The sequence below is a fragment of the Chiroxiphia lanceolata genome, chromosome Z (genome assembly GCF_009829145.1).
Source record: "Chiroxiphia lanceolata isolate bChiLan1 chromosome Z, bChiLan1.pri, whole genome shotgun sequence".
NCBI lineage: Eukaryota > Metazoa > Chordata > Aves > Passeriformes > Pipridae > Chiroxiphia > Chiroxiphia lanceolata.
This window is the reverse complement of record NC_045671.1, coordinates 67,346,774-67,372,488: the sequence shown is the minus strand read 5'-3', so window position 1 is coordinate 67,372,488 and position 25,715 is coordinate 67,346,774. Positions and strand designations below refer to the sequence as shown.

Below are 25,715 nucleotides of genomic sequence, written 5' to 3'. Positions count from 1 at the left end.
AGTTAAGTATTCCCTAATCTGAGTCTCTTCCAACAAGATGAGTACTAAATCCTCCTTCCTTCAGACTTTTGCCCAGTCTCACATTTACACAAATTAATTTCTACCATGCTTGACAAGCAAGCAGTCCTACTGTGTCCATGGGGAAGACATCATTTACTGAACACAGATTAAGAAGAGGAAGGCACAGGCTTGCTTTCTGACTGTTGGCAATACATCAATGGCATTTTCAGTCTCCCATGTCCAACTCAGAACTCCTTGGTTTGTTACTCGGCACCCAAGCGAGATTGTTTTGATTGTTCCCAAGTGCTGGGAAAGTGCACAAATTCACTGGCATCAACAACTCAGTTAAGCAGCAAGAATAGGAGAATAGGAAGGGTTGTTTCTTATCCATGCCTGTGTTTGCTCAGCATGACACTTTCCAGATAGGGCTGGGAGGAGGCTCATTGCTAACTGTGGAGTGACCACTGTTCTTCAAAGACCCATGCAAATTTGGATCACTGATGCTTTCTGATAGAAGCATGTTTTTTCTCTTGTCTACCTGCTATTAAGAAAAAAACCTGTGCACTTTGGCCCTTAGCTGTCCTCTGCTGCTCAGGTATTTCGAGCTGTGGAAGAAAAGCTCATGATGTTTCCTCTGCTCTGACCAAGCACAAGGTCAGAGCAGTTGTCAGGATCATACCAAAGCAGCTGGCTAAATCTTCCCAGGGCAACTTTCAAACCTAGACATATGCTGACACAAGGGTGAGCAGGCATCTCTCTGAGGCTTGGGACAGAAGCACTTTGTGCCTCTCACTGCTCTGTCAGGAAAGACATGACAGGGAGCTCTGAGAGAGAGCACCAGCCAGAACTCCTCATGCTCAGATACCTGACCATGGTGATGTGTTCATAAACAGCCAGCTCTGTGAAGAACCAGGGTTTATTGGGAAGTGCTGAGTCTTGACTGGTCCCTCTGCTATATCCCATCACAGCATGGCGGTAGAAGGCAGGTAAAGGTATTTTTCCCAAATTTGGTTAAGGGCAGAGGTTGTCTGAGGACCATTTCTAACAGAGATGTTCTGTCCAAAACAACCAAGGGCTCTTTTCTGCCAAAAAATCAAATCTGAGCTGGCCTAACAGTCACATGGATCTCTTTCCTGAAAGATTAATTAGATCCCATGACTCCTGTATATGGTCACAGGCTACCTTAGAGAACTTTGAGATCCACATGACTTTCCTGGAGCTAATCACTCATCTTCCTCGAAATATCTGTTGCTCTCATTTCTCTTCTCTAGCACCAAAGCAAGTGTCAATCTAAGTCACCAAGGGATCTGCAATATCCCCAGATAAAAGCCTGTAAGTCAAATGTGATCTTTTTTAAATACAGAACACCAGATGGGCCTTTCTTGTTTTCTAGCTAAACATCTCATGCCATGTCCAATGAATCCCACCTCCACCCTGCTTCCATACATACTTAGCTGCACAAACCTAGTGCTTCCAGACTCCTGCTTCACGAGAATGTCACAGGGATTGCAATTCATTTCTGTCTGAACAGTCAGAAGATGATCAGCTTACAAATACTTCACTGAACTCCATCCATGCAGGATCCCTCAGGTACTGCAGCGTTTGAAGCTTTTGAAATTAGAAAAGCAGGAGTAAACATGCTTTCCTCTGGCACCACATAGCTTGTGCACTAAACCATTACCCAAGAACCTGGTTACATACAGCCACATCACTGGGATTACAATGGAGGATTTAGCCAAAACATGACTCAGGAGTAAGATCTGACTTCACTGAGTGTTTTTGGAACAGGCTGTGAACATGTAAAGAAATGTGATGTTGCTCCTACTAGCAGAGTAATGCTATTATTTTTAATAACTAAATATATTACACATTCACCACATTGTATGCCACTAGCTATAGAAACTCAAGGGCCTTTACCGTGCTTGGACTTTTAGGTGAAGCACTGATCTTTTTTTAAATATCAGTAAGACTTTTGAATCATCATCTGTTTCAATTTGATCAAAATACTGGGTCTTACTAAGCCTACAAGCCTAGTGTTTTTCCACACAGAGCTTTCTCATTCACCTCCCTCTTGACCCGGAGTCCCCGCTGTTCTGGGTCCAGGATCCATTTTCCACTTCTGTCAGTCTGGTCAGGCACTTACATAGTGTATGAAAAGGACCAGGGGAAGGCCCCAGCTGGCCTGAGTCGTCCACAGTCCCTCACTGCAGTGGTTGCTAGAAACTACCTCTGTTCATGTCATTCTGGAAGTTCAGACCCTTCCTTTCTCCTTCAGCAACACTACTGTCCTAACTATTATACTGAATTCCTCCAGTGTTTGTGGTGACATTTTTTAAGTGAGGCCACATGAGTGTCTGCTCTTTTCTGAGTGGACTTCCTTCACGCGCTTGCCTGGAGGCAAATAAAGGAGGGTAGAACAAGAAAATCTAGTATACCAAGGTTAATTGTTTATTCAGAGATTGCTTGAAAAGCGCCTTCTATCCCTCCTTGCCCCAAAGCAGAGAGATGTAAATATATCCTAGAAGGGGTCAGAGGACTTAAGATTTACTCTCAGCTTCCTGTAATACTGGCTCAGGGCTCTGAATCCCCACACAGGAGCAGAAAAAAATATCCTGCAAACCTTCCACGTCCACATTTCAGCTTCCTCCACACCTAATGCCTCCTCACTTGGGCAGGGCAGAAAACTCCAGACTGTATAAACTGCCAAAAGGAGATCAAGTGAACCTGTAAAATGTTGTTGAAAGCCCAGGCAATACTAGCAGGAAAAGGGTGGTGCTACCTCCCTTCCAACAGGATGAAGGTGTGTGGAGAACAGGCACGGATGTCTGAAGTCATCAGTGTATATCCTATATATCACTATACTCATTTTAGTATCACATACAACTGTACAGAGACAAAGTCTTTTTTATTCCCCCTTCATTACCAAGCAGCTACGCTGCTGTCAGCTCTGTCAGCTGCCCGACCTAGCCAGCAACACAGGCAGTTCAGTCTGAGTGCAATCTCTTCCTCAGAACATCCCACTGACTGGGGTTATTGCCATTCCCAAGTTTCTGGTCTCATCAAAGGAGAGGCAGAGGGGGACAAACTGAAACTTCTGCCAAATTGATAAAAATTGATCGATATTTTACTTAAAATTCAATAATTTTCTTAGACTGTAGACTGAGTTGACATTGGGCAACAATGTTTTGCCAAGACTTGTACCCTAAAGGAGAGGCCAGAAGGCAAGGCCAGTTATGACACCTGAAGGTCTGGTTTTGTGTGAGAAGATAGGCACCCAGGTCCCAAATAACTTGTACAACCTGAGGTGACTCACAAGCCTACTGAAGATTAAGGAGAACACAACCCTCTCCATTTGTCATTTGTGCAGAGAAGGAGTGCCTATATTCCTTGCACTTTGGGTAAAACACCAGTACAACTCATATAGCACAAGGGACCAGGACAAGAACACTTGACTGTCTTTACAAGCGCTGAGGTGTGCTCATTTGTGTGAAGGAGTTGGTTAGTTTTCAGAGCAGACTCAATTATGTCTCATGCCGACATCCCGTACTCTGGGGCTCCTGCTTTTGCTAAGCTTCAGGAAGAGAAAAAGACAGAGTCCTGTAGCCCAACAGACACAGTTCCTGGAAGATGTAAATCTTCCACAAAGGTCCATCTGGCAAGTGTATTAATCACCATTGGAGTAGGAAGTGAAGGGCCCAAATCGGACAAAAGATCAGTGAGACTTCTAGAAGAAAGATAACAAATGTCTTCAAAAGTGGAAAAGTACAGTAAGAAGGAAATTGGTTTTAGAGAAAGTCAAGGGAATTTGGGCTTTTCTTTCTAGTAATGTTGTCCCAGGGGAAAAAATAGAGGCTCAAGCTCCAAATGTAATGTCCTTTTTTGTCAATAATGGAGTCATTTGAGAAACCAAGTACCTGATACAGGGAAATTTGAATACAGCTTGTTTTCTCCCACAACTGACAGGCGTTTAAAAACCATACACCTACATATATATTTATGTGTTGCATACACATATACACACGCATAATGCAGCTCTGGGAGAAGAAAACCTGTTAATCGAATGTATCAATGCTGACAAGCAGTAAGAGCTGCAAATACATGAGTGCAGGAGGTAACTTCAGCAGAACAGAGTGTAATGCAGGTGAGTTTCAGAATCAGATTGCAGACAGAAAAATTTAGGTATTTTTCTGAGACAAAGAAAGCAGAAAACAGCAAAAGAACTCACAGTTACAATATACTGAAAGAAGAATCACACAGATCTGCAAGATGTGTGTAAAAGGGAGGGAAAAATACAGTATACAGTTCACAGCAAACTAACAAAATTCCTCCTCGTTCACCAATTCTACAATTGCCCACCCTTTCGAAGTCATTTGTTGCTGCTTTATGGTCATTGCTTTTGTTTTGATGCTTTATTTAGCAACTTGCCTTGGAGATACACTATGCTAACAAAACGCAAAAAATTAAGAGCCGCCGTGGCTATAAAGGGACGAATCAAAACAGATACCAGCACAGTACATTGATCTCAGGTTAAAAAAAAAAATCACAGCAATAGTCATGGCCACTGCTCTTGAATTGTTTGCATATAGGCATAAGCCTGGTCACAGAGGAAATGCCAGTCAGTAAAATTCACAGGTGCTCTATACTGACCTGCTTATCGGAGTAGAGTTTTGCTATAAATTTATAGGATACGTTGAACATCTGCGTTCCAGGAAAAACAAGCAGGAAAGGAGAGAATGGCTGGAGACAAATAATTTCCCTGCAAACACGAAGGCCCATATGTCAGAATTCAAACAGCAGTCAGGAAAGAACTGCAAGTACTCCAAGACGACCCAGAAAGTCAGGGGTCACACAAGTGTCTAGAGCAGCTTGGGCCTCTGCATGAAAAGGGTGACTGCAGGGCTTGGGCAGTCACACATGGGGACAGAGCACACATGGAGGCCCCAGGACCTGAAAGGGGTCAGAGGTAAAGCTACAAGTAAGACAAGCAAGACACGGTCTTGTCTTGAAGACAAGAAGAAGCTGGGACCACACTTGTGAAGTTCTGACTGCTGCTGTCTTTCAGACCTTTGGAAGACTCACGTGCTCGACGCATTACACACTTCCCAAGTTCCTTGCCTTGAGGCAGCCTCAGGTTCCTGTTGTTCTGACCAGACCCTGGTAGTCTTGGTGATGTTAAAACTCGCAAGGTGTCACGGCTATTAGAGGGTAAAGTTCACAGAGAGGCCTCTCCTCTCCTCTGTGCCTGGGGATACCCAGCAGGGGAACGGCTCCCTGAGACACAGGAGGCCACCAGAAGGCAATACCGGGGGGACGCTGAGCACAGACCCCGCTCCCCACGCCGCCCTGCAGGGATGCCGGCACGGCCTTAGCGCACGCAGTGCCAAAGCCTCGGGTCCCAGCACGCCCGGACCACCCCGGCACAGCCGGGAAGTCCCCGCACAGCCCGACATCCCCGGGCCCTTCCACGGCCGCGCGCGGACCCCTCCCGGCGGAGGGCGGCGCTTGCGGGGCGGTCCCGGCGTGTTCCCAGCCCCGAGTGCCTCTCCCGCGGCGTGGCCCCGGCTCGGCAGCGGCAGAGCCGCCCGGGGAAGGGTCTGGGCGGCGGGGGCTCGCCGGCTGCCATGGGGACCAACGCGCCGCTGCGCCGGGAGCCGCTGGCCCGCGGCCCCCACGTAAGTGAGCGGTGCCCGCAGGGCCCGGCGGGGCGGGCGGGGCGGCGGCCGGGGCAGGCACGGGGGCAGCTCTGCGCGGGAGGGCGAGGTGGGAATTCAGCCCGGGAGGCAGCTGCCCTGCCCGCTCGGGGAGAGGGTGTCACGGCAGGCGCCGTCTCCAGGGCCAACGCGGGACCCGCCTCCGTACCTCCGTTCCTCCATCAGGCACACGGGATTTGGGGCCGTGCCGGCTGATGTGCTGGGCATTCAGAAGTTCTCGGGAGACCGGTGCTAAATGGTTGCCCATTTGTGCCCATTCTTTCTGGATTCTCCTGTCATTATCCAGTCCATAGCAAGCTGTGGGAAGCCGGTGACCTTCCCAAAGCTAGCGCTCTGTTCCTTGTCACTGTGACTGTCTTGACTGTTATTTGGGAGGTGAAAAATTAGACTCACTCACATTGGGGCACTACCTGGAGGGTGGTCTTGGCAGGGTTCTGGCATTGTTAATCAGTTTTATTTTGCTGATGTACCTGTGTCAATGAGGAATGCCCCCACCATGCCAGATGCTGTACAGGCACAGTGGGAAGAAAGGCGTGCACCCTCCAAGGATTCACTTTCAAGCAGAATGTGGACAGGTTTTGGGAGAAGAGACATGAATGCAGGCAGGATAACAAGGCAAGTTAAGCTCTGTGGGGTCATTTTTCAGGTAGGTTTCTTCAGAAGGCATTCAGGTAACACGTGAAGTCAATGCAACACTGAGGGGAAGGCAGAGGATGAGGCATACAGCAAGGAGAAGGACAGCAAGTCCAGAAAGGCTGAGAAGGTGGCTCTGGAGAGAGAACCAAAGGGCAATCCAAGACCCACAGAGGTAGTCTGGACGCCTTGCCCCTTGGCCAGCGCTCCCACTGGAGGAAGCAGTTCTGCTGATGCTGTTGCCCCAGGCCGTTCACTTTGCCACCTGTAGAGCAGGTTTTGTGGCTGCCTGTTGGCTCTTTTAAGCTACCAGGGGCTATAGCTCTGTGCATGCATGAAGGATGTGAGGACACGTAAGAAGTGATGTCTGCCAAAGTACAAAGCAAAAGATGTGTGCCTATTATGCAAAGAAGGCCCGTTACATTTGAGTCTGAATGTCTCACCATGCAGTTCTTTCTCTGAAGCGTTTCTTTAGGTATCCTCCCTTTCCTCTTGTGTCCCAGCCAGCTTTGAGTTCAAATTTGGCACCAGGTCTCCCTGAAATCTGGAGGTGTTGAGAAATATCAGCTTGGATATTCACCAGTGAAGGCAACCACCTAGGATTCAGATTTAGGCTGTAAAGAAATGGATTTACCAGAAGCACTGAAAACATATCTGTTGTACTTATTTTCAAGTAAGAAATTAATTGACAGGTTTTGCCCTCTTGTAGCAGTGTTTTCCTCTGGTGCCCTGAGTCCAAACCTGACACCGCCATGTCAGTACATCAGATGCTAAAGAGTAAACTAACTCAGGGACAAAAGTGAAAATAATCAAAACTTCCCGTTCATATTAAGGAAATCAAAGGTGCTGATGAAAACTACAGAATGTTTGCCTCTCTCTCAAGACTTTAAATTAGAATGTTAGTACACAAGAACTAAGTGGACTTTTTGACTTCGGAGCAGTCTCATACCAGAAGATTTCTCACATCTGCTGCATTGCTCCTTAAGTGCATCACACTTAACAAGTCTACCTGCAACCTGGAGAATTTTAGCTGGTAAGAAGGTTGGTGGCCCACACTAAGGGAAATAATTAAGGAAAGTTGATTCCCATCGACAGTGTGCTGCTTGCGGAAGGGGGATTTCTGGGGACTGTGTAAAATTGACACTAGGGCAGAGTCAAGGACCTCCGTAATCTTTTCCATAAACCAGCATGATTTCATGTGGTAGAAGCCAACCACAGTGATTTTTCCACTAATTAATTAGCTTTGAAAATATGAAAACGTCCTTATCAAATTCCTGGTCGAATTGTATGCTTTTTCCTACAATTTCATTGTAAAAGATTGAGATGGATCATAGAACATTGTATGAGAAAATACAGGCATGAGAGCATGCTAAAATGTTAGTATTTCATAACTGCCTTTCAGAGACAAGAGGGTTTCAAAACACACACGGAAAGTAAAAGGGAGAGCCTCTCACAACATGGATTCTCATTAGCCAAATGTCAGGGACATTCAGGCTGAGTTTCTTATAAATACTGCCTCAGCAGCCAGGCCAGTCAGAAAGTGATCTGTATCCATATGATTTTGAGTAACCTCCTACATATGATTTTGAGTAACCTCTACCCTGGCACATGGAAGGCCTTGGGAAAATAGGCTGCTACTCTCTTTATACTAGTGTGTGCTCTTTCCTGGAGGGACACAGCAGAGCCTATGGAGATGTGTGTTAAGTTAGAACATGTATCGGAACAATTGCCCTTCCTGCAAAATCAGGGGATATTTTAGCAGTTACTTATATTTCTCTGTAATTCTGAACTATCTTTCATTAAAACATCCAGTACTAAATCAAAGCTTTAATAAAATAACATAGATAGCAAATCCAGCTGAGACTATCCCAGAATAACAGCTGACTCAGATGCTCTTCATGTGACTTTTTTTCCCAGATAAGTATCAAAAAGAAGGAAGGAAAGAAGCAAATGGCAATTTATTATGTGGGTTGTTTTGTGGGGTTTTTTTCCTATATGTCATCCTGCATTCCAAAGATTTGCTCTTCATCATCAAAATCCTGATTTACTGTCCAAGTGAAGCATATTTACAGAAGGTTTGCTGGTTAAAAGCTTTCTATGCACTCTTTTAAGAGTTTTAAGAGTTAGTACCTCTTTTAAAATTGTGTCCTTGTTTTTACTTTTCCTTTACTTTTGTTTCTTCTTTGGAAAAACAAAACTGTTTCTGGACTTGCTCGTAATGAAAATAAGGGCTATAGATACTCCAAACAAAAAATGAGGACATTTTAATTTTGACCCAAAATTAAATATGTACTTCTGTGTAATGCCTGGTACCACTGTACTTTTGACTGGTGCTTGAGCTTTCCGTTACCTCTCTGCAAGATTCTTCACATGGAAAACCTGAAATTGTTTCAGGAAATTATAGTAGCCATGTAATAGTTTAGGATTTATGATTGCTCTGAAAGTCAGATGATTAAAGAAGACATTTTAATAACTCATCTAATAATACCTAGTGTGTTACAAGCTTCCAAGACAGGAAGATTTAAACTTAGTGAAGGGTAGCTACACTTCTTTGCCCATTTTATGTTCTCTGTCTCTCAGAATTTCCCCATCTCTCTTCAAAACTGTAAACTGACTATATGTTTTGTACTGTGACTGTAACTTTGCAATCACATTTTCTTCTTTTATCAAATTTTTTGTCTTAATGCAGTTAATACCCAAAGTCCACAAACTACATACAAAAGTAATTATTTTAATATTGAAAAAAAGATGTAAATACAGGTTTAGTCCTGACATTAGATCTTTGCCTAGCAGATTTTTTTTTAATTTTCTAGTAGCATTATTAGCCCTTAAAATTAGAAATTAGCAATTATCAACAAAGGCACAATATTTCAAATATTTGTCATCTGATGGTCACATTGAAAATACAGCTGCATGCAGATAGGATGCCATAGAACCTCAGAAGGGATAAGAGAGATGAAAACCAAAAACACTAGTTGGACAAGAAGAGCAAAGAGGAATCTCTAGACCTGTTCACAACACAGGAGGTATTTATTAATAGTGACAAGCTGCCAGAGTTTGGTGCAATATTCCTCCTTCCTGCCAGACATTTAACTTTCTTTTCAACCTTTCATGTCAATTGGAAGTAGAAAAATTAGGCAGTCTTAATCACCAGAACTGAGAAAGCTTAACAGAACTTCCTTTCTGGACTTCCGTATATGAGAGGCATTTGCATGCTTGGTTGTTGCAAACTTGGCTGTTTCTTTGCGTGGTTTCCCCAAACAGGTTTGCCTAACAAATAATTCTCCCACCACTAGCTGAGTGGGAACCTGGGATCTGGTATTTGGCAAACCTACCCACTGTCTTACCTAGTGATGACAGCTTCCAATCAAGTTGGTTCCCTGCTGGCTTATGTCCAAATACTCTGAATATGTACAGCAGCTCTACTCATTCCTTTTGGAACATCCCCCAAGTCAAACCACGTTGTCTGCTGATCACAGGTTTTAGATGCACAGCACACTAAGAGGAAGAATTACACCACGAGAATCACCAAAGCCTTGGCTGCCATCACTGTTCAAGACCAACTGGTTTGAAGCCAGCTTGAGTGTGTTGAACTGAGTTAGATTTCCCAGAGGATGTCTGATGTGTGTCAACATTCAGCAGCACCAATCGTGGTTATTCCAGCAGGACTGAACAAGGACTGGAGCTTCAGAAGAAAGACAAACCATAACCTTAACAGCTTTTATTACAAATAAAGAAAACAGACCCTTCTGAGGGATTAAACCAATCACACAAGCAGAGTGAGTCACAGAATGACAGCAGAGAGTGGGCCAGTTTTGTTATTTTTAGAGAGGGAGTGGGAAAGAAAAATTTTGTGGGTGGTTTTTTTTCAGCTGAAATTAAGATAAAGGCTCAAGTTGTTAGGGATTGAATGAAATGAAAAAAAACACACTCTCTTGAGGTTTCCAGCACTTTTTGCAGTGCTTTGTTTCCAGCCTCAGATGGATATTATCCCACTCCACACACACCCCTGTGCAAGGAATCCCGTAGAATGGAAGTTGCTTTTTTATGCCATGCATCTACCACATCCTACAACTCTGGCTACTTATGACACACTTGACTCAAATTTTATATGATATAGGCAAGTGAAATTATATTGTAACACAGACAATAGATTTATTATATTTATTTTTATTATTATATTCATTATTACATAATTCCTAGTTATGTCAATGAGATTCACAACTCTGCTTGTTACCCAGGTTTTGATGCACCTTATTGTAACATAGAATCATAGAATTATTTAGATTGGAAAAGAACTTTTAAGATCATCGAGTCCAGCCACCAACACAGCACTGCCAAGTCCAACTAAATCATGTCCTTAAGTGCCACATCTACACATCTTTTAAATACCTCTAGGGATGGGGACTCCAGGACTTCCTTGGGCAGCCAGTTACAATGCTTGATAACCCTTTCAGTGAATAAGTATTTCTGAATATTCAATAATAAACCTCCTCTGGCACACACCTTGGGGCCATTTCCTCTTGTGCTATCACTTGTTACTTGGGAGAAGAGACTGATCCCCACCTCGCTACAACCTCTCAGGTATTATGTAGAGTGGTATAGGCTCCCTCAGCCACTCCTCAGAAGAAAGCTCCTTTCATTGCTTGTCTTTGGACAGCATCTTCCGAAAGACAGGCAACAAATTTTCATATCGTTTTTTATTTCCTCTGCCTTGGCTGGGAATTCTGTGCCTAACAGTCTCACCTACATGTAGATCCCCATTTGGTGTTAGTGTAAGACAGTGAGCAAAGATGTGAGAGATCTGTGTTGTGACTGGGGAGAGAATAAACCCCCCTGCTTCCCTCAGCGTAGCATCTGTGTCATTGTCATCTCTTCTATTTCTCTGGAACATCAGATATAAGCTGTGATGTGGTTGCTTACAGTTATTATTAACTGCATAGCATACAGAAGAACAACCAGGAAAATGCAGGAAGGGAAAACTTGTTATGCATTCCCTACTGTGTGTATCTGTTTATACTCTCCTTATCTCGTGTAGTACGTGTTACTTGGTCTTCTCCTATAAGGGATATTTATACTGGTTTGCCTTCGCAGCACAGAGCACTACTGTGCCAGAATCTTTAGAGGTTGTTGGTTTGGCTGTGCCAGAGGGACCTGCTCTTCTGAAAGCACTGTGATCCTTACCTTTAAAACTGAAGTTGCTTTCAGGTGCTTTAGGCTGGACAGTACAGAATTGACGTGGACAGCTGCTTTTGAAAAGCTCATCATAAGTTTTCACTTTCTTACACTCAGCAGCTGTTTTGACATAAGTAAAATGGACATAAACGAAGAGTTAGGGAGAGAAGTAATTAAAGATATTGATTTAAAAAGTCATATTCCTTTGCTTTCAGGAGGGAAGAAGTAACACAGTGCTTAGAACCAGTGCAGAAGATCAGAGTGCTACTGACTCTGTTTGTCCACACTGCCCATCTCCTGGACATAGTCATGCACAGACAGTTCCAGTTCAGCACCTTTCACCTCTTTCAGGATGGCTTTCCAATGAGTCCAAGCCAGCTGCAAACCAAACCAGTTGATCTTGGTTCTTCTGTTCAAACCTTAAGCAATATGACCTCTCTTTAAAAAAGTAAGCTCCTCATCTCCAGCATTTCCCTCACTTTTTGCACTACTGTCTATTTAGTCTCTGCAGGGCCTTTACCATTTCTGCATAGCTTTTTTATAAGGAGAGGGCCAATGAATTATCTGGATACTGAGACCCTAGTCCTCTGATGAAGTCCACTACTGCCACAAGGAGGAACCCCACTACTTCCCCAAGGGCAAGAGGCCCTCTTCATTAGAGTGTCATTAGAGATTTTGAGCAGCAAAGCATAGGGTTGACTGGAACAGGCTGATCATGGGCTGAGGCTTTTCCCATCTTACCTTTCGGCATAGCATTTATCTCTCTGGTGGAAAGACTTGAAGCAGGGCTCACTTAGGTACAAGATCAATTTCATCTTGTTTATGTAGTATGTGAGGTCAGCGGGGGAGAAATAACCAAACAGAGCATAAACTTCCTCCCATCTTCTGCACCTTATGCTGCAACATGCTGAAACACCATTAGAACATTTCCAGAAAAATCACATCAAGAGATGCACTGACGCTCTTGTAAGAATAATTAACTCTCAGTGCAGTTGCTCATAGCTGTGATAGTACTAAGTATAAATCAGAATCTGTCCATGTGTTCACACTTCCATACACTCGTGCTCAAATATGATTCAGGCCTTTCCTCAGCGTTTTGTTTCAGTGAAACCAGCTGTAGATAATGCTGGTGAGCTTATCATAACTTGAAAGCATTTACAGGAGACAATTCAAATTAACTGATAATGACATTTCCAGAATGCACGTAGGTTTTTAACCAATGTGCAATATGCATAAAGGAAATCTAGTGATGCAGAGAACAATGAAGACAGTTTAAATGGGACATGAATTGTACCTAAGGTGCCTCCCAGTTGCTATTACTACCTTTGGTCAGTATTTCAAGTGAAGATCCCTGGTAATTTAAGAAGTGGGCGTGCTGCAATATTCTCAATGAGTCTTTGAGGAGTTATGACTCACTGAACCATAGCTGTCTGAGGACTTTCTGAACATCACAATAAGATGTTCTTTCTAGCTCTCCAGGAAACGGTCACTTCATAATTTTACATTCCCAAGAGCAAGTTTTAAAGGGCTTTTGCTTTAATAATCCCTTTTTAAGCTTGTTGTTTTGTTTTTTTTTAAATTGAAGACTTCGGTATTTGTTTCTCAAAGCTTTTCTAAACAAGTATTTGTAACTGATGGAAAAGTCAACTTCTTCTCCCTGGTAAAGGCCAGGAATTCAACTATCCTATTCCTTGCATCTATTTTCTATGTCGGACAGAGGAGTCACTCTTATGGCTAATTTTTCTACGAATTAAAGGGCGAAAGTAGAAGGGAATTGAGGCTCTCAGATGTTATATGGATGAAAGAAGATAAAATCTGGACTAAAAAACTGTGTCAAAGTGCAGGTACCAAATAGCTGATTGTTGCACAGGCTTGTTCAGATATAAGGCTCACGTTAGACTGTCAGCCACACAAATGTGAGATCCATCAGAGGGATAAAAATGGGTGAAGAATTCTCATTGTACTAGGATGGTCAGACACCAGCTACCAAAATGTTTTAGTTAGGTGTTTCCATAGCAGAATATAGGGGACACAAGTTGTTGTTGTTACACATGGTGCCTAGGATACTGAAGTAGGATCCAAGTCACAGTCATCTCACTAATGTGAGAGCATTTTGACCCCAAAACACACCCAAGCTTGAAAAAACAAACCACATCACTTTTATAGTCAACTGGAACACAGAGATGACCAGCTCATATCTGACAGCTCATTTAACAGCTTTCTTGATTGTGCCATGTGCCAGCAAAGTCATCATTAAAGAAATGCAGGCACTCTTGGGCTGAATTAACACCGAAGTCACAGAATGCTGCATCACACCCAGGCACTCGTCATGAGCTACAAGGCAGGTGCTCTGACTGTGGAGGGCTGCAGTTCCTCACAGGCTGCGGTTCCTCACAGGCTGCAGTTCCTCACAGCCTGCACCTGCAACCTGCCTTGCTCTTCCGTGCACTGCTGTGGGCTGGGTCTGTCCTCGCTGTGCATCTCCTGCAGCAACCCCGCAGTTCTCTGACAGCCCTCACTGTAAAAGCTCTGAACATGACAGCGGTCCCCACTGAAGCTGTGAGATCATCCAGCAGGTTTTTTACTAGACTGGTCAGATATGTATTGCGGGGTATTCCATATATAAACCGACAGGATGAGGCTGTCCTGACTGAAGGATACGGTTTCTCGTTAGGAAGGATTTCTTCACAATAGGAAGAATTTCGTGGCAGGAAAGGGCGTTTAGGTACAGGAATGGATTGCCCGGGGAGGTGGTGGAGTCACCGTCCCTGTGGAGGTGTTTAAGGAAAGAGTGGACGTGGCACTCAGTGCCACGGTCTGGTCGACATCACGTCCTTCAGTCTCAGGCTGGGCTGGGTGATCTCGGGGATGTTTTCCAACCTAATTGATTCTGTGATTCTGCGGAGGCAAACCTTCATGCGACCCCTACGGACACCTCCGGGGACCCGGCCAGCCCGGGCCGCTCGCGGCTCCCGCCCCGCAGGCCCAGCCCGCCGCAGGGGGGGCGCGGGGCCGGCCCCGCCGAGCGGACCCCGGCCCGCGGCGGGAGGGGCGCGGCCCGCGGGAAGCCGCTCCTCACTTCCTGCCGAGGCGGGTCTTCCTGCGGGCTCGGCACGGGGAAAGGTGACCGGGAAGCGGAGCCTCCGCGACAGCCGGAGGGGCCGGGGTCGCGCAGACCGCGCCGCCGATGCGGGCCGGGGCAGGGCGGGCCGCGCCGGAGAGCGAGCGGGGGGCGGGAGGGAGCGGCGGGAGCGGGAGCGGGATGGAAGTGCCCCGCCGGCAGCGCATGCGCTTGGCGCCGGCACGGAGCGGGAGGGGGGCGGGAGTGTGTCCCAGGAGTGCGGGATTCCGCGGCCCCTGCAGTGGGAAGGTGCGTGTCCCAGGGGACAGCCTAATCCCAGGGATTAGGTATTCCCTGCAGTGGGAAGGTGCGCGTCCCAAGGGAGCGGGATTAGGCATTCCCTGCAGTGGGAAGGTGCGTGTCCCAGGAGTACGGGATTCCGCAGCCCCTGCAGTGGGAAGGTGCGTGTCCCAGGGGTGCGGGATTCTGCAGCCCCCGCAGTGGGAAGGTGCGTGTCCCAGGGTGCGGGATTAGGCATTCCCTGCACTGGGAAGGTGCGTGTCCCAGGGGTGCGGGATTCCGCAGCCCCTGCAGTGGGAAGGTGCGTGTCCCAGGGTGCGGGATTAGGCATGCCCTGCACTGGGAAGGTGCGTGTCCCGGGGGTGCGGGATTAGGCATCCCCTGCAGTGGGAAGGTGCGTGTCCCAGGGGTGCGGGATTCCGCAGCCCCTGCAGTGGGAAGGTGCGCTCGGGCGGTGTCCGGGGGGTGCAGGCGTGGGTTTGCCCCGGGCTGTGAGGGATGCAGAAGGGAGGGAGTACCAGCGCAGACCCTGCACGTGGGTAGCAAGGGAGTGGCCTTAAGTTGTGTCAGGGGAGGTTTAGATTTGATGTTGGTAAAATGTTCTTCATGCAGACGGTAGTTGGGCCCTGGAACAGGCTCCCCAGGGAAGTGGCCACAGCACCAAGCCTGACAGAGTTCAAGGAGTGTTTGGACGATGCTCTCGGGCACATGGGGTGACTCTTGGGGATGGGCCTGAGCGGGGCTAAGGGTTGGACTCAGTGATCCTTGTGGGTCCCTTCCAGCTCAGGATATTCTATGATTCTAAGCATATCGGTATGCTGGAGAGGCGCAGGGGGTGTTTGGTCACACCAGGAAGGGGCCCAGTGAAGAGGTCAGTCCCATCCCTGAGGGAAAATAGTGGGAAGGGTTTCTTATCCTCGCAGGCACACAGGGTGATAAGTGCTTTCCCACCCACACAGAGGTGTTAGAGGGCGTCTGAAGGGTGTGTAGTCATCTGCACTGGGATGCAGGAGCAGGCCCGGGGTGTGTGTGCACGCAGGCAGTGTACAACTGATGGCTCCATGGGTAAAGAAGGGTGTTGGGAACACACATACTGGTGCATGGAGTTTGGAGCAGAATATCCTGCGTGCTTGCCACACAGCAAAGCGAGTGGGAAGATGAAATGACCCCAAACACACAGCCATGTGCAGAGACTGTGGGAGTGTTGCAGGCTCTTTGATTTTGAAAAACATCAGAGGTGCAGATGTAGAATATACACATGGTGTAATTTTTTTATGAAACACTGATCAAGGTGTATCTAGTGCACTTCAGACTACTAACAGAAACAGTAGCTTCCTTGGTCGCTTCAAAGGCTGGCCCAGAATTTCCCAGTCTCAGAAAGTCCTTGAACCTCCAATAGTCTAAAAGCCTTAGGATGGAATATGGAAGAGCAGTAAACCAAAGGTGTAGAGATTAATTATTTCAAGTAGTCCTTCATGGAGCACTGTCTTATTTCTTTTCCTTTCTGCTAAAGATTGTTAGTCCCTGCAAGGTGGAAGAGATAGATCTTGGAAGAGGAAGATCCCCAGACTAGAGAATGCTGTGTAGATAAAACTCAGTATATCATCAAACACCTGGAAACTCAGAGGCAACTGTAGTGATTAATTATTTCAAGTAATTTTGATTAACAGTTCTGAAAATAGATGATTTGCCTGCAGAAGCTGTTAATAAATTCTAAAATATAGTGGCAACAAAATTATGTAGCTAGGACATTACAGCTCTGCTTGAAGGAATTTACTATTAGTAGCTGAAGGGACTCTGCCATTACGTGTTGGCAGTGAATGCTATCTGAAAATACAGAATTATTTTTGCTTTGGGTTCAGAATAGGTCAGAGCCGGGATAGAATTATATGTGTTATTGAACTGTGATGTAGCCATACATCACATGTTTCTTTAGAAAATGTCCAGCTTAACCTGAAAAGCAGTAGACTAGTTTAATTAGTGGTAAATTTCCACATAGAGTTACCACTTATATTGCATTGTTACCTCCCTTTTGCTAGGATAAATATTGTGGGTTTTCAGGTAACCAGGTGTTTAAAATGAACAGCAACAGAAGAACTGCACCAAGGGCAGTGCATGGCTTACTTGGCAGCTTTTTGAAACTGTTGTGGTACAGAGTTATAAGGCTGTACTAAAAATAATTCTGCTTTGGGGCGTACTGAAACTGTAATTTAGCAGAAGTTGAAATGCACAAATACCAGGAATTGCTTTTGATTCTAGTCAATTCATATGTATTTGAAGTGTCTCCACATCTGCCTCCAAAATTATTTCAAGAGACCATTACTGCAGCCAGTACCAACTGTAGTTGAATGTGATCTGTGTGGCTGGAAAGATGTGTGGTCTAGTGATTCAGTTCTGTTGGATCTCTAGGTGTGATGCAACGTGAGATATACTTTTTTTTACAACTTAACAGACTCACTGTTTTAGGAGACAGTATTTTCTGGGTTTAGATTCAAGGATTCTAGAATTTTAAGTAATGCTTGAAGATAAAAGAGGACAGAAATTTTTCTGCTTCTTAAAAGCCTTCATTGCATAAATGAAAAGGTAACTGCTTTGTCAGAGGGGACATGATGGTCCTAGCTCAGGCAGGTAACTTGGAATAAGCAAACTCTGGGTAAATTTGCTTTGTCACTTCCTTACTCTGTGCCCTTTTACTTCAGCTTCTCAGTTCATAGAGTATAGGATATGTATGCAGCAGTGGCTGACTTGAAGGGTCCTGTGAGAGATTTGCTTCTAATATTGTTCGTGCAGTTTCAGAGACAAGCTTATAGATGTATCAGAAGTGGTCTTCACATCTTGTACATGGTTTTATTTGAATTAGTGTCTACTTTTACATGTATAATGACTGGATGTCCTGCTCAAAACCAGCTCCAGAAAGAGGTTGTTTTAGAAATGAGGAAAAGCAGTGGTTCAGTTATATCTGAGTCTGGCTAATGTGATTTGAGGTTTCACTCAGTGATACAGGATAACACACTCTCTGACTCATGTTTATACTGCATCTAAAATCCTGAAAACTACTCTCCCTACATTTTCAACGTGAGTTACTGAATTTCTTAAAATATTTCTTAAAATATTTCTTAAAATATTTCTTAAAATATTTCTTAAAATATTTCAAGCATGTTGGACAAAAAGAAGGGCAAGATTAAATTGAAACAGCTATCATATATGCACATAGGTGCAGATATTTTCAGCATGAATAAATAATTAAGTTTCCTGAAGGATTATCATCTGATCCTTTGGAAGTGTAAAACAGTAATTAATTAACATGTTACTGTTGATGTAACATTCAAATGTAAATTCAAATGAAGGGGCTTGATATAAACGAAATAATATTTATTATTTTATGGCTGAATCCATAAAACTGAGCTTAAGTAGTCATCATGGTAATCAAAAGCTGAAATTCCAGGCTGTATCTGTTCCACTGAAGTTGTATGGAGTAGCCATGTCTGCTTTGTTTGAGTAAATGCCATTTCTTATGAGCTTAGTCATGGGAGACATCTTTGCTTTTTGTCACCTCAGTTTTATTCTGAAAGCTAGAGTAAACCACTCTTTCAGGAATCATAGTTTTTGGAGTTTTAACTAGAAAAAACATGACTAACAGTCAGTAGTTTTGTTGAGCCATAGTGGATTGCAAGTGGAGATTAGAAATATCTTTTACCTTTGACAGCCTGGCATAGTTTCCTGACCACCCTAACATTACTGTTATACCAAAGCATCACTTCTCGTCGTGTGTGATAAAACCTGAACTATTCTGGCTTAAAAATAGGGAAATCTTGAAAAATTGCTGAATTTTCTAAGTTTCTTAAGAGTGAGATGTCACAGTAGCCTTTCTTTTGGAACTTTACTGAAAAAAATCTAAGTGTAGTCTAAAAGGAGTATGAAATGACAATACACACATGATAATACTAAAAGGAGCAATTTCGTGCTTCTTTTGCAGTGCAACTGCTCAGAAGGAGCTTCCCTAGCTGACAAAACCAGTAGAGATTGATACTGCTCTGAGTCAGAGATAAGCAACCCTTGTGCGTTAATCTGGAAGAAGTTTATTTGCCATTTTAAATGGAGGGAAAATCTCACATAACATTAGGTTTCATACCAAAAGGATGATACTTAATTAAAATACTGTTATGTTTGAAAGGAGGAAACAAAAAAACCAAACAAAAAAAACCAAATACCACCTTGTATTATAAATGGTGGGTCTGATAAACTCTTGCTAACACCTTCGTAATTTCTGTTTGTGGGGAGGGGAAATTTGGGTTATTTGGGGGTATTTTATATATATATATATATGTATGTATGTATGTATGTATGTTTTTAACAGGTTTATTGTAACCCAGTACTGTATTAGTGAATATCTTAATGTACTTTGGCCTACAAAGCAGTATGTAAAGGTTTAGAAGTCAATGTTTAACTTGCCTTACCTGACCAAAATATGTTTAACGAAGACATGTAAACCAACTCAGTCAAAAACTTTCTCTTTTTCATTCATGGAGTCTCTCAGTGGATGCATCTGAGCAATTTGTTCCATTCCGTGGTTTTGGAATATGAGATTTTCTTTCTTTCATGCTAAGGCACAGTAATTTTTCTACTTATACAGAGGTTTCTGTCTGAACAGGGAAAACTACTGTTTAATTACAGCTGAACTTCATAATACTTAAATATGGTTTACACAGAGTTTTTATTTATTATTTCTAGAAATAGGGATATTGAGTTTTAACTAAAAAAAAAGTGTCTTATTTTCTAAAATTTTCTGATGATACGTACTTCAAGGTGTTAATTGTCTGTTATCAGTGGATTGGTTGCTGTGTGTCCATAGTTCTGGGCTGTACTTGTGTGTACTGTTCATGAAGTGTACCCTTCACTGCAAGTAAATGGCTATTACTAATGACACACTTTTTTTTCTCTATTATGCCAGGAAGTGTACTTCAAGAACCTTTCGAAACAGAAACAAAAGGAAGTCATGGAGAAGAATGGAAACAACCACAAACTTCGTGTTTGTGTTGCTACTTGCAACCGTGCTGATTATTCAAAATTAGCTCCCATTATGTTTGGTATTAAGGCAGAACCACAGTTTTTTGAGCTTGATGTCGTAGTGCTTGGTTCCCACCTGATTGATGATTATGGGTAAGGTGAATTTTTATCTTTCTACGGATCTGTTTCTGGGGTGTTAGCAATGATGCCATGAACGTTAGGTAAAAAGAGTCTTGGGATTGTCAGTGTAAGCAACAAAGTTCTAAGATTTTTTTTCAGATTCCGTTTTATTTTGTGGCTCCTTCTGAGATTGCCTATTTCTAGGATTTTTTCAACCAGTCTTGGAATTTTATAAAGTTTTCTTTAAATGCTTTAATCAAGCTCTTCAGCAGGATCACAGACGGTATGAAGTGAGAAACTCAGTTCCTTCATTTTTCTGTAAGAATCTGGTGATTATTGAATGAAAATGTGCTACAGTTTTTTTAATTCTCACAGAGAAAAGATACTCCTCAGTCATTTTAAGTTGCAGCTCTTCCACTTTCCATAGTTAATGGACAAAGTACTTACGTATTCCGTATCCCAGGGGAATACTGTTAGTTCTCACTTCCAGGACTGTGGAGGTAGGAAAGGGTGATTGTCTCTTTCTGACAAAATGAATAACTGATAGATATATTTGGTATGGTCAGGCAGGGAAGATTAGGGTCCTCCTCCGTAACGTTTCACCAGTAAGCAGTCAGATCACCTGAGAATGAGATGTCTTGGTCTAAATTCCTTCCTTTGGAAGGGCTTCCCACATCCCAGGTGAAAAGGATAGAAGGAACAGCGTGCATATTCTTGCTGGGATTGTGATTTGCCTCTGGCTGCATTTGCCAGATTGGGCTCAGTAAGTGGAATAGATAGAAAAACACTTACTTTGCAAGACAAAATCAGACTTTAGCTTAAAGTCTGCAGCGTATCAGCATTTCTGAACTTTTAGAAATGTATAAGCATATCTTCAAGTAAAGACACTTTTTGGTCTTTGCAATGAGAAATTTTGGCATTTTGTAAGTTAGGATGGGAGGAAGTTATATTATCTCAATCTGCTAAGACAGGAATTTCCACTGGTGACCGTTCTCTTTCTGCATGTTACAGTGCTCTGTTCCTTGCTTTGTGCTGGACACTGTTTCCATCCAATAACATGGCAAGGTGAATTCAAGACCACAAAACTAACCTGATTCAAAACAAAACCAGACAAGAAAAAAAAAAACAAACAGTCAAACTTCCTGACAGGTTAGCATGTTGGATTGCATCCTGTCTGATTGGAGAAATACAATAATCCCTTTCATTTGCTAACAAGGAGAAACATCACCCTAATTTTTCTATAGTCCATAATCCTTTGCTGTCTGCAAGACTTGTGCAAAATAATATGAAATACTTCTTTCCCAGTTCCAAGGTGTTTAGCACTTGTTTCTATTATAAATGAGTTGTAATGCACAAAGCAATCAGTAGAGATTTTGGTCTGACAAATGATGTTGCTGTTAGTTGCTTTGTGATAAGTATCCTAAAACCAAGGTACTGCTTGGGGGTTTTTTTTCAGGGCCTAGCCCTGCTGTCCTTAATCTGGGGAATCCTAGGGATATGTGTTCTAGGGATGTGAGGAGGATAGTCAACAGCAGCAGAAGTCAAATGACAGTGATCCTGTGAAATGTTTGTTATTGAAATGTGTGGAGGATAGTAAAAGAAACAAAACCATCAGAAATGCACAATCATTTGTTCCCTAGATTTTGACCTTTCAAAAGGCAAAAAAAATATAGAAGCAAAGAGAAGGAAGGTTTTTTTGAGGTAAATGCACATAATAGGGAAAAAGGCAGGTATATGAAGGGTATTTTTAAGTGGAGTTGGAAACATAATGCAGTTTTATGCTATAAAAATCTGAGCCACTTCACTCAGTAAAACAAAAAGGATTTGCCTTTTAAAAAAACAAAACAGAAATCAAAAAGAAATACAAATTACCTTACAAGTTACTTGTAGGCAATATATCCTGTGTTACAGCAGTGAGCAGAATCAAATAGATAAATAGATAGAGTTTCCTTTAGTTATGCAGATTGGGGATCACTTCTTTACTTGAGTTGGAGCGCTTTATAGTCTTTGCCATCTCAGCTCAGCTTGCAGATTGTGAGATACTAAGTTGCAGAATATGAGTAGAAGAGTAAATTTAATGAAAATTAAATCCAGTTTAAATCAGTTTAAAAATGTAATCCTTTTACTAAGACAATGAATGTCAGATGGATTGAAAACAAAATTGGAAAACTTCTGTGTTTTTTCTCTTACGGTCCAGACAGGAATTCCAGTAGTGTGCAGACTACTAAGGTCAGTTTTAGTGACTGTTGTAAACAGGTAGTTTTATGCAGATGTGTGATCTCTTCTATTTCACATACATTACTGTAAACAGTAATAATTCTCAGTATCCAAGGAATGTTTTAACTTTCTTATTGTGGACTAAAGCTGGTAGTGTGGTTGAAAAAAACTTCTTTTCTTTGGTGTGAAAGCCTGTTTTCCATTGAACTTAAGGCTTTGTGCAGATTCTTGATACAGCTCAAATACAGAATGTGAATAATATATCCTAGCTACAGGATGTTTTCCTTGAGCATACAGGCCTCAGCTTTGCATTGTGTCTGTTGTATTTATACAGTTGTCCAGTGAAGTCGATAAACATACCTTTTCTGAAAGGAAATTGTGCCCTATCTATTCTCTGAAAGGCTCTGCAAACACATGAACAAAGAGTTTGATTTTTGAGCATTTCCAGAGCATGTTCAGCCAATCTCCTCATTAAAGATGTCTAGGAAAACTTTATGCTTGCAATATGAGGCAGAATCTTCACATGGATGAGAATATTCTGTTAAAATCTTAAAATCTAATTTTTCTTAAAGAGGGAGATGTGATAAGCAAGCCTTTGTTCAAACCCCAGTGCAGCTGTTCCAATTTGCATTTATTTTGTCAGGCTGTGTTGCTGTAAAACCAAGCTGTGTTTCCTCTCACCCTTCTTCTCTTACCTTCAGAAATACCTATCGTATGATTGAACAAGATGACTTCGACATCCATACAAGACTGCACACCATCGTGAGAGGGGAGGATGAGGCAGCTATGGTGGAGTCAGTGGGCCTTGCATTAGTCAAGTTACCAGATGTCCTCAACCGCCTGAAACCTGACATAATGATAGTTCACGGGGACAGGTTCGACGCTCTGGCCCTGGCCACATCTGCAGCCCTGATGAACATTCGCATCCTCCACATCGAGGGTGGGGAAGTCAGTGGGACCATCGATGACTCCATCAGACATGCCATAACCAAGCTGGCCCATTACCACGTGTGCTGCACAAGGAGTGCAGAGCAGCATTTGATAGCCATGTGTGAAGACCACGACCGCATCCTTTTGGCGGGCTGTCCCTCGTATGACAAGCTTCTCTCTGCCAAAAACAAGGACTACATGAGTATTATACGTGTGTGGCTAGGTGAGCAGTTCGCTTTTTATGTTTTTCCTGTGACTTTCAGCACTAGACAGACTCAGTAACTAGGTTAGCAGTCCAAAAAAATAATATATTTGATAATAGTACCTGGTATTTCTTTCTTTCTACGTTTCCTTTCTTTTTCTTTTGTTCTGTAGTCTGCCTTGTTTAGCCCAAAAGCTCCAAGTCTGTCCTAGTGAACACTTCTGGTCCTTTTGTCAAGTCAAAAAAGTAACTCCTTAAATGGGTAATTTCTTTGGGCTGAACAACTGAAAAACAGAACAGTCCTACATGAACAGTTACTTTCATGTAAAGGATGTGTTTAAATAGAATCAAAGCTGTTCAGGCCTAATATAAAAAAAAAAATCTAACAGAATTTGTATTACGAACTTTTTTTTGAGGAATGCACTGCAACAAGGCAACATGCACCAAAGGCTTTTGGTGTTTCACTTTCATTGACTTACAGATCCAGTAAGCAATTGGGGGTCGTGCTTTCGTTTTATCTTTAACAAAGCAGTCTCCTATAGGGCACACTAACCTATGTAGTTGGAAGCTGGAGTCTTTTTTGATCAGTATGTTTTGCAGATCAGTTTCTATGAAATGTACTAGAAGTATGACTGTTTTAAAGAAATGGAAATGAGGTTTTGCTTGAGGATGGACAAGTGACGGAAAACCAGAGCAGCTTCAGGATTTACTGCAGATTTACACTGTTGTGAGAACAGTTCCTTGATCCTGGTATAGTCTTGCAAAGCTTTAGAGGTAGGCTTGCAAGTTAACAGTTTGTTGAGGTTTAGGTAGTGGTCTCTATAAAGTTATGTGATGTGCTTAGAGAGGCAAATAACAGGTTAGATCACCCTGTAACTCCCTTGAGGTTTATTGTAGCATTGATACTTACGTGTTAGATATCCCATTCAGTGCCTTAACTCTTCAGGCTTTCACATCAGTATTTTCAAAAGTATGACCTTCCTTCCTCTTGGTATTCCATGCCAATTAAAAAAATTCTTTCTTTGCCTCCATTTGGACAGGTGAAGATGTCAAAACTAGAGATTATATAGTTGCTCTGCAACATCCCGTGACCACAGATATTAAACATTCCATAAAGATGTTTGAGCTGACACTAGATGCACTCATCTCCTTCAACAAGAGAACACTTGTTCTGTTCCCTAATGTGGATGCAGGTGAGTAGAATACCTTCGTGACAGAGGGACACAGAAAAGGATACTTTTGAAGGGAAGTCATGTGACATGTAGGAGCAATATTAGTGCCTCATAAATTAACTTCAAACTATGAAGAGGCTTTTGCAGTGGATTTTTGGGTCAAACGTGGGCTCATGTGCCTAGCTATGCAACTTAAATAAAAAGAGAACAAAACTTACTCAGAGCTGGCAACTGAGTGAATGCTGTCTCCTTTACTCGTCTGGACTTCCATTTTAAAATAGAACTCGAATAATTTATTCTGCCTTGTTTTTCTGCAGGAAGCAAAGAGATGGTTCGCGTGATGAGGAAGAAGGGCATCGAACATCATCCCAATTTTCGGGCAGTAAAGCATGTCCCATTTGACCAGTTCATTCAGCTGGTTGCTCATGCTGGTTGTATGATTGGTAACAGCAGCTGTGGTGTCAGAGAGGTGGGAGCGTTTGGTACACCTGTCATTAACCTGGGGACACGTCAGACGGGAAGAGAAACAGGTACATGTTTGCTTGACTGATTTCCTTCTGGTTCTGAGGGGTTTTTCTTTCCTTCCCAGGATAAAGTCAGATGAATACTTCATAGATGCCATCTTGCAGTATCAGTGCAACATGATTTTTCACCCATTTTAAAGCTTCACTTGCTATTCCTCTATCATGTTAGTCCTGCTTATGTGTGATACATAAGATAATGGGGCTTTTATCTATAGACGACTGAAAATATATCTCCATTTGCAGTGAATTCCATTTAGCAGAATAGGTAACTAATTGTTTTCCTTCATAGCTAATTTGATGTTTGATAAGTATAAAAATTTCACTTCCAAAATATGAACTCTTCATCACTTCAGGAAGTAGTTGTATTGTGGGATTTCAGGTATACAGACAAGGCCCAAATAGCCATTTTTCCCATTTTCATTCATGCATTGTTAATAATAGAGTTCTGTGGAACACAAACACTTGCTAGTGTTCTGTAGTACAGGATATTGTATCATAGGTGTCACCATTGCTTTATTGGGAGCAAGGGGAGGCACATAATTGATACAGAGCAACGTTGATCTGGTGGGCATCTTTCCTCCTCAGAGGAAAGAAAAACAATATTTTTTTTCATTTCTAAAGCAATTCTTATACTCTAATGTAATTTGAGGAGCTGATCTGTGC

General features: G+C 42.9%; 1 protein-coding gene and 1 long non-coding RNA gene across 7 annotated transcripts in view; one reads left to right on the top strand and one right to left on the bottom strand.

The window, feature by feature from the left end:
- Window positions 1–5,577: 5,577 nt before the first annotated feature.
- GNE (glucosamine (UDP-N-acetyl)-2-epimerase/N-acetylmannosamine kinase) overlaps window positions 5,578–25,715 on the top strand; it is a 33,092-nt gene continuing 12,954 nt past the window's right edge. The window contains exons 1-5 of one of the 6 annotated variants that reach the window (XM_032675918.1): window positions 5,578–5,672; window positions 19,832–20,040; window positions 22,926–23,377; window positions 24,397–24,549; window positions 24,846–25,058. In XM_032675918.1, the coding sequence (XP_032531809.1) occupies window positions 5,622–5,672; window positions 19,832–20,040; window positions 22,926–23,377; window positions 24,397–24,549; window positions 24,846–25,058 (1,078 nt within the window). In that variant the 5' untranslated portion in view covers window positions 5,578–5,621. Of the gene's footprint in view, window positions 5,673–14,566; window positions 14,643–15,142; window positions 15,322–15,654; window positions 17,509–17,531; window positions 17,956–19,831; window positions 20,041–22,925; window positions 23,378–24,396; window positions 24,550–24,845; window positions 25,059–25,715 lie in introns of those variants that run through there. The other 5 variants (XM_032675921.1, XM_032675922.1, XM_032675923.1 and 2 more) reach the window with 5 other exon arrangements.
- On the bottom strand, window positions 20,156–25,336 carry LOC116780665. Its single transcript, XR_004354562.1, has 3 exons — window positions 24,267–25,336; window positions 23,480–23,640; window positions 20,156–23,332 (listed from the first exon to the last, which is right to left on the bottom strand). It is a non-coding gene; the product is annotated as an uncharacterized LOC116780665 (long non-coding RNA).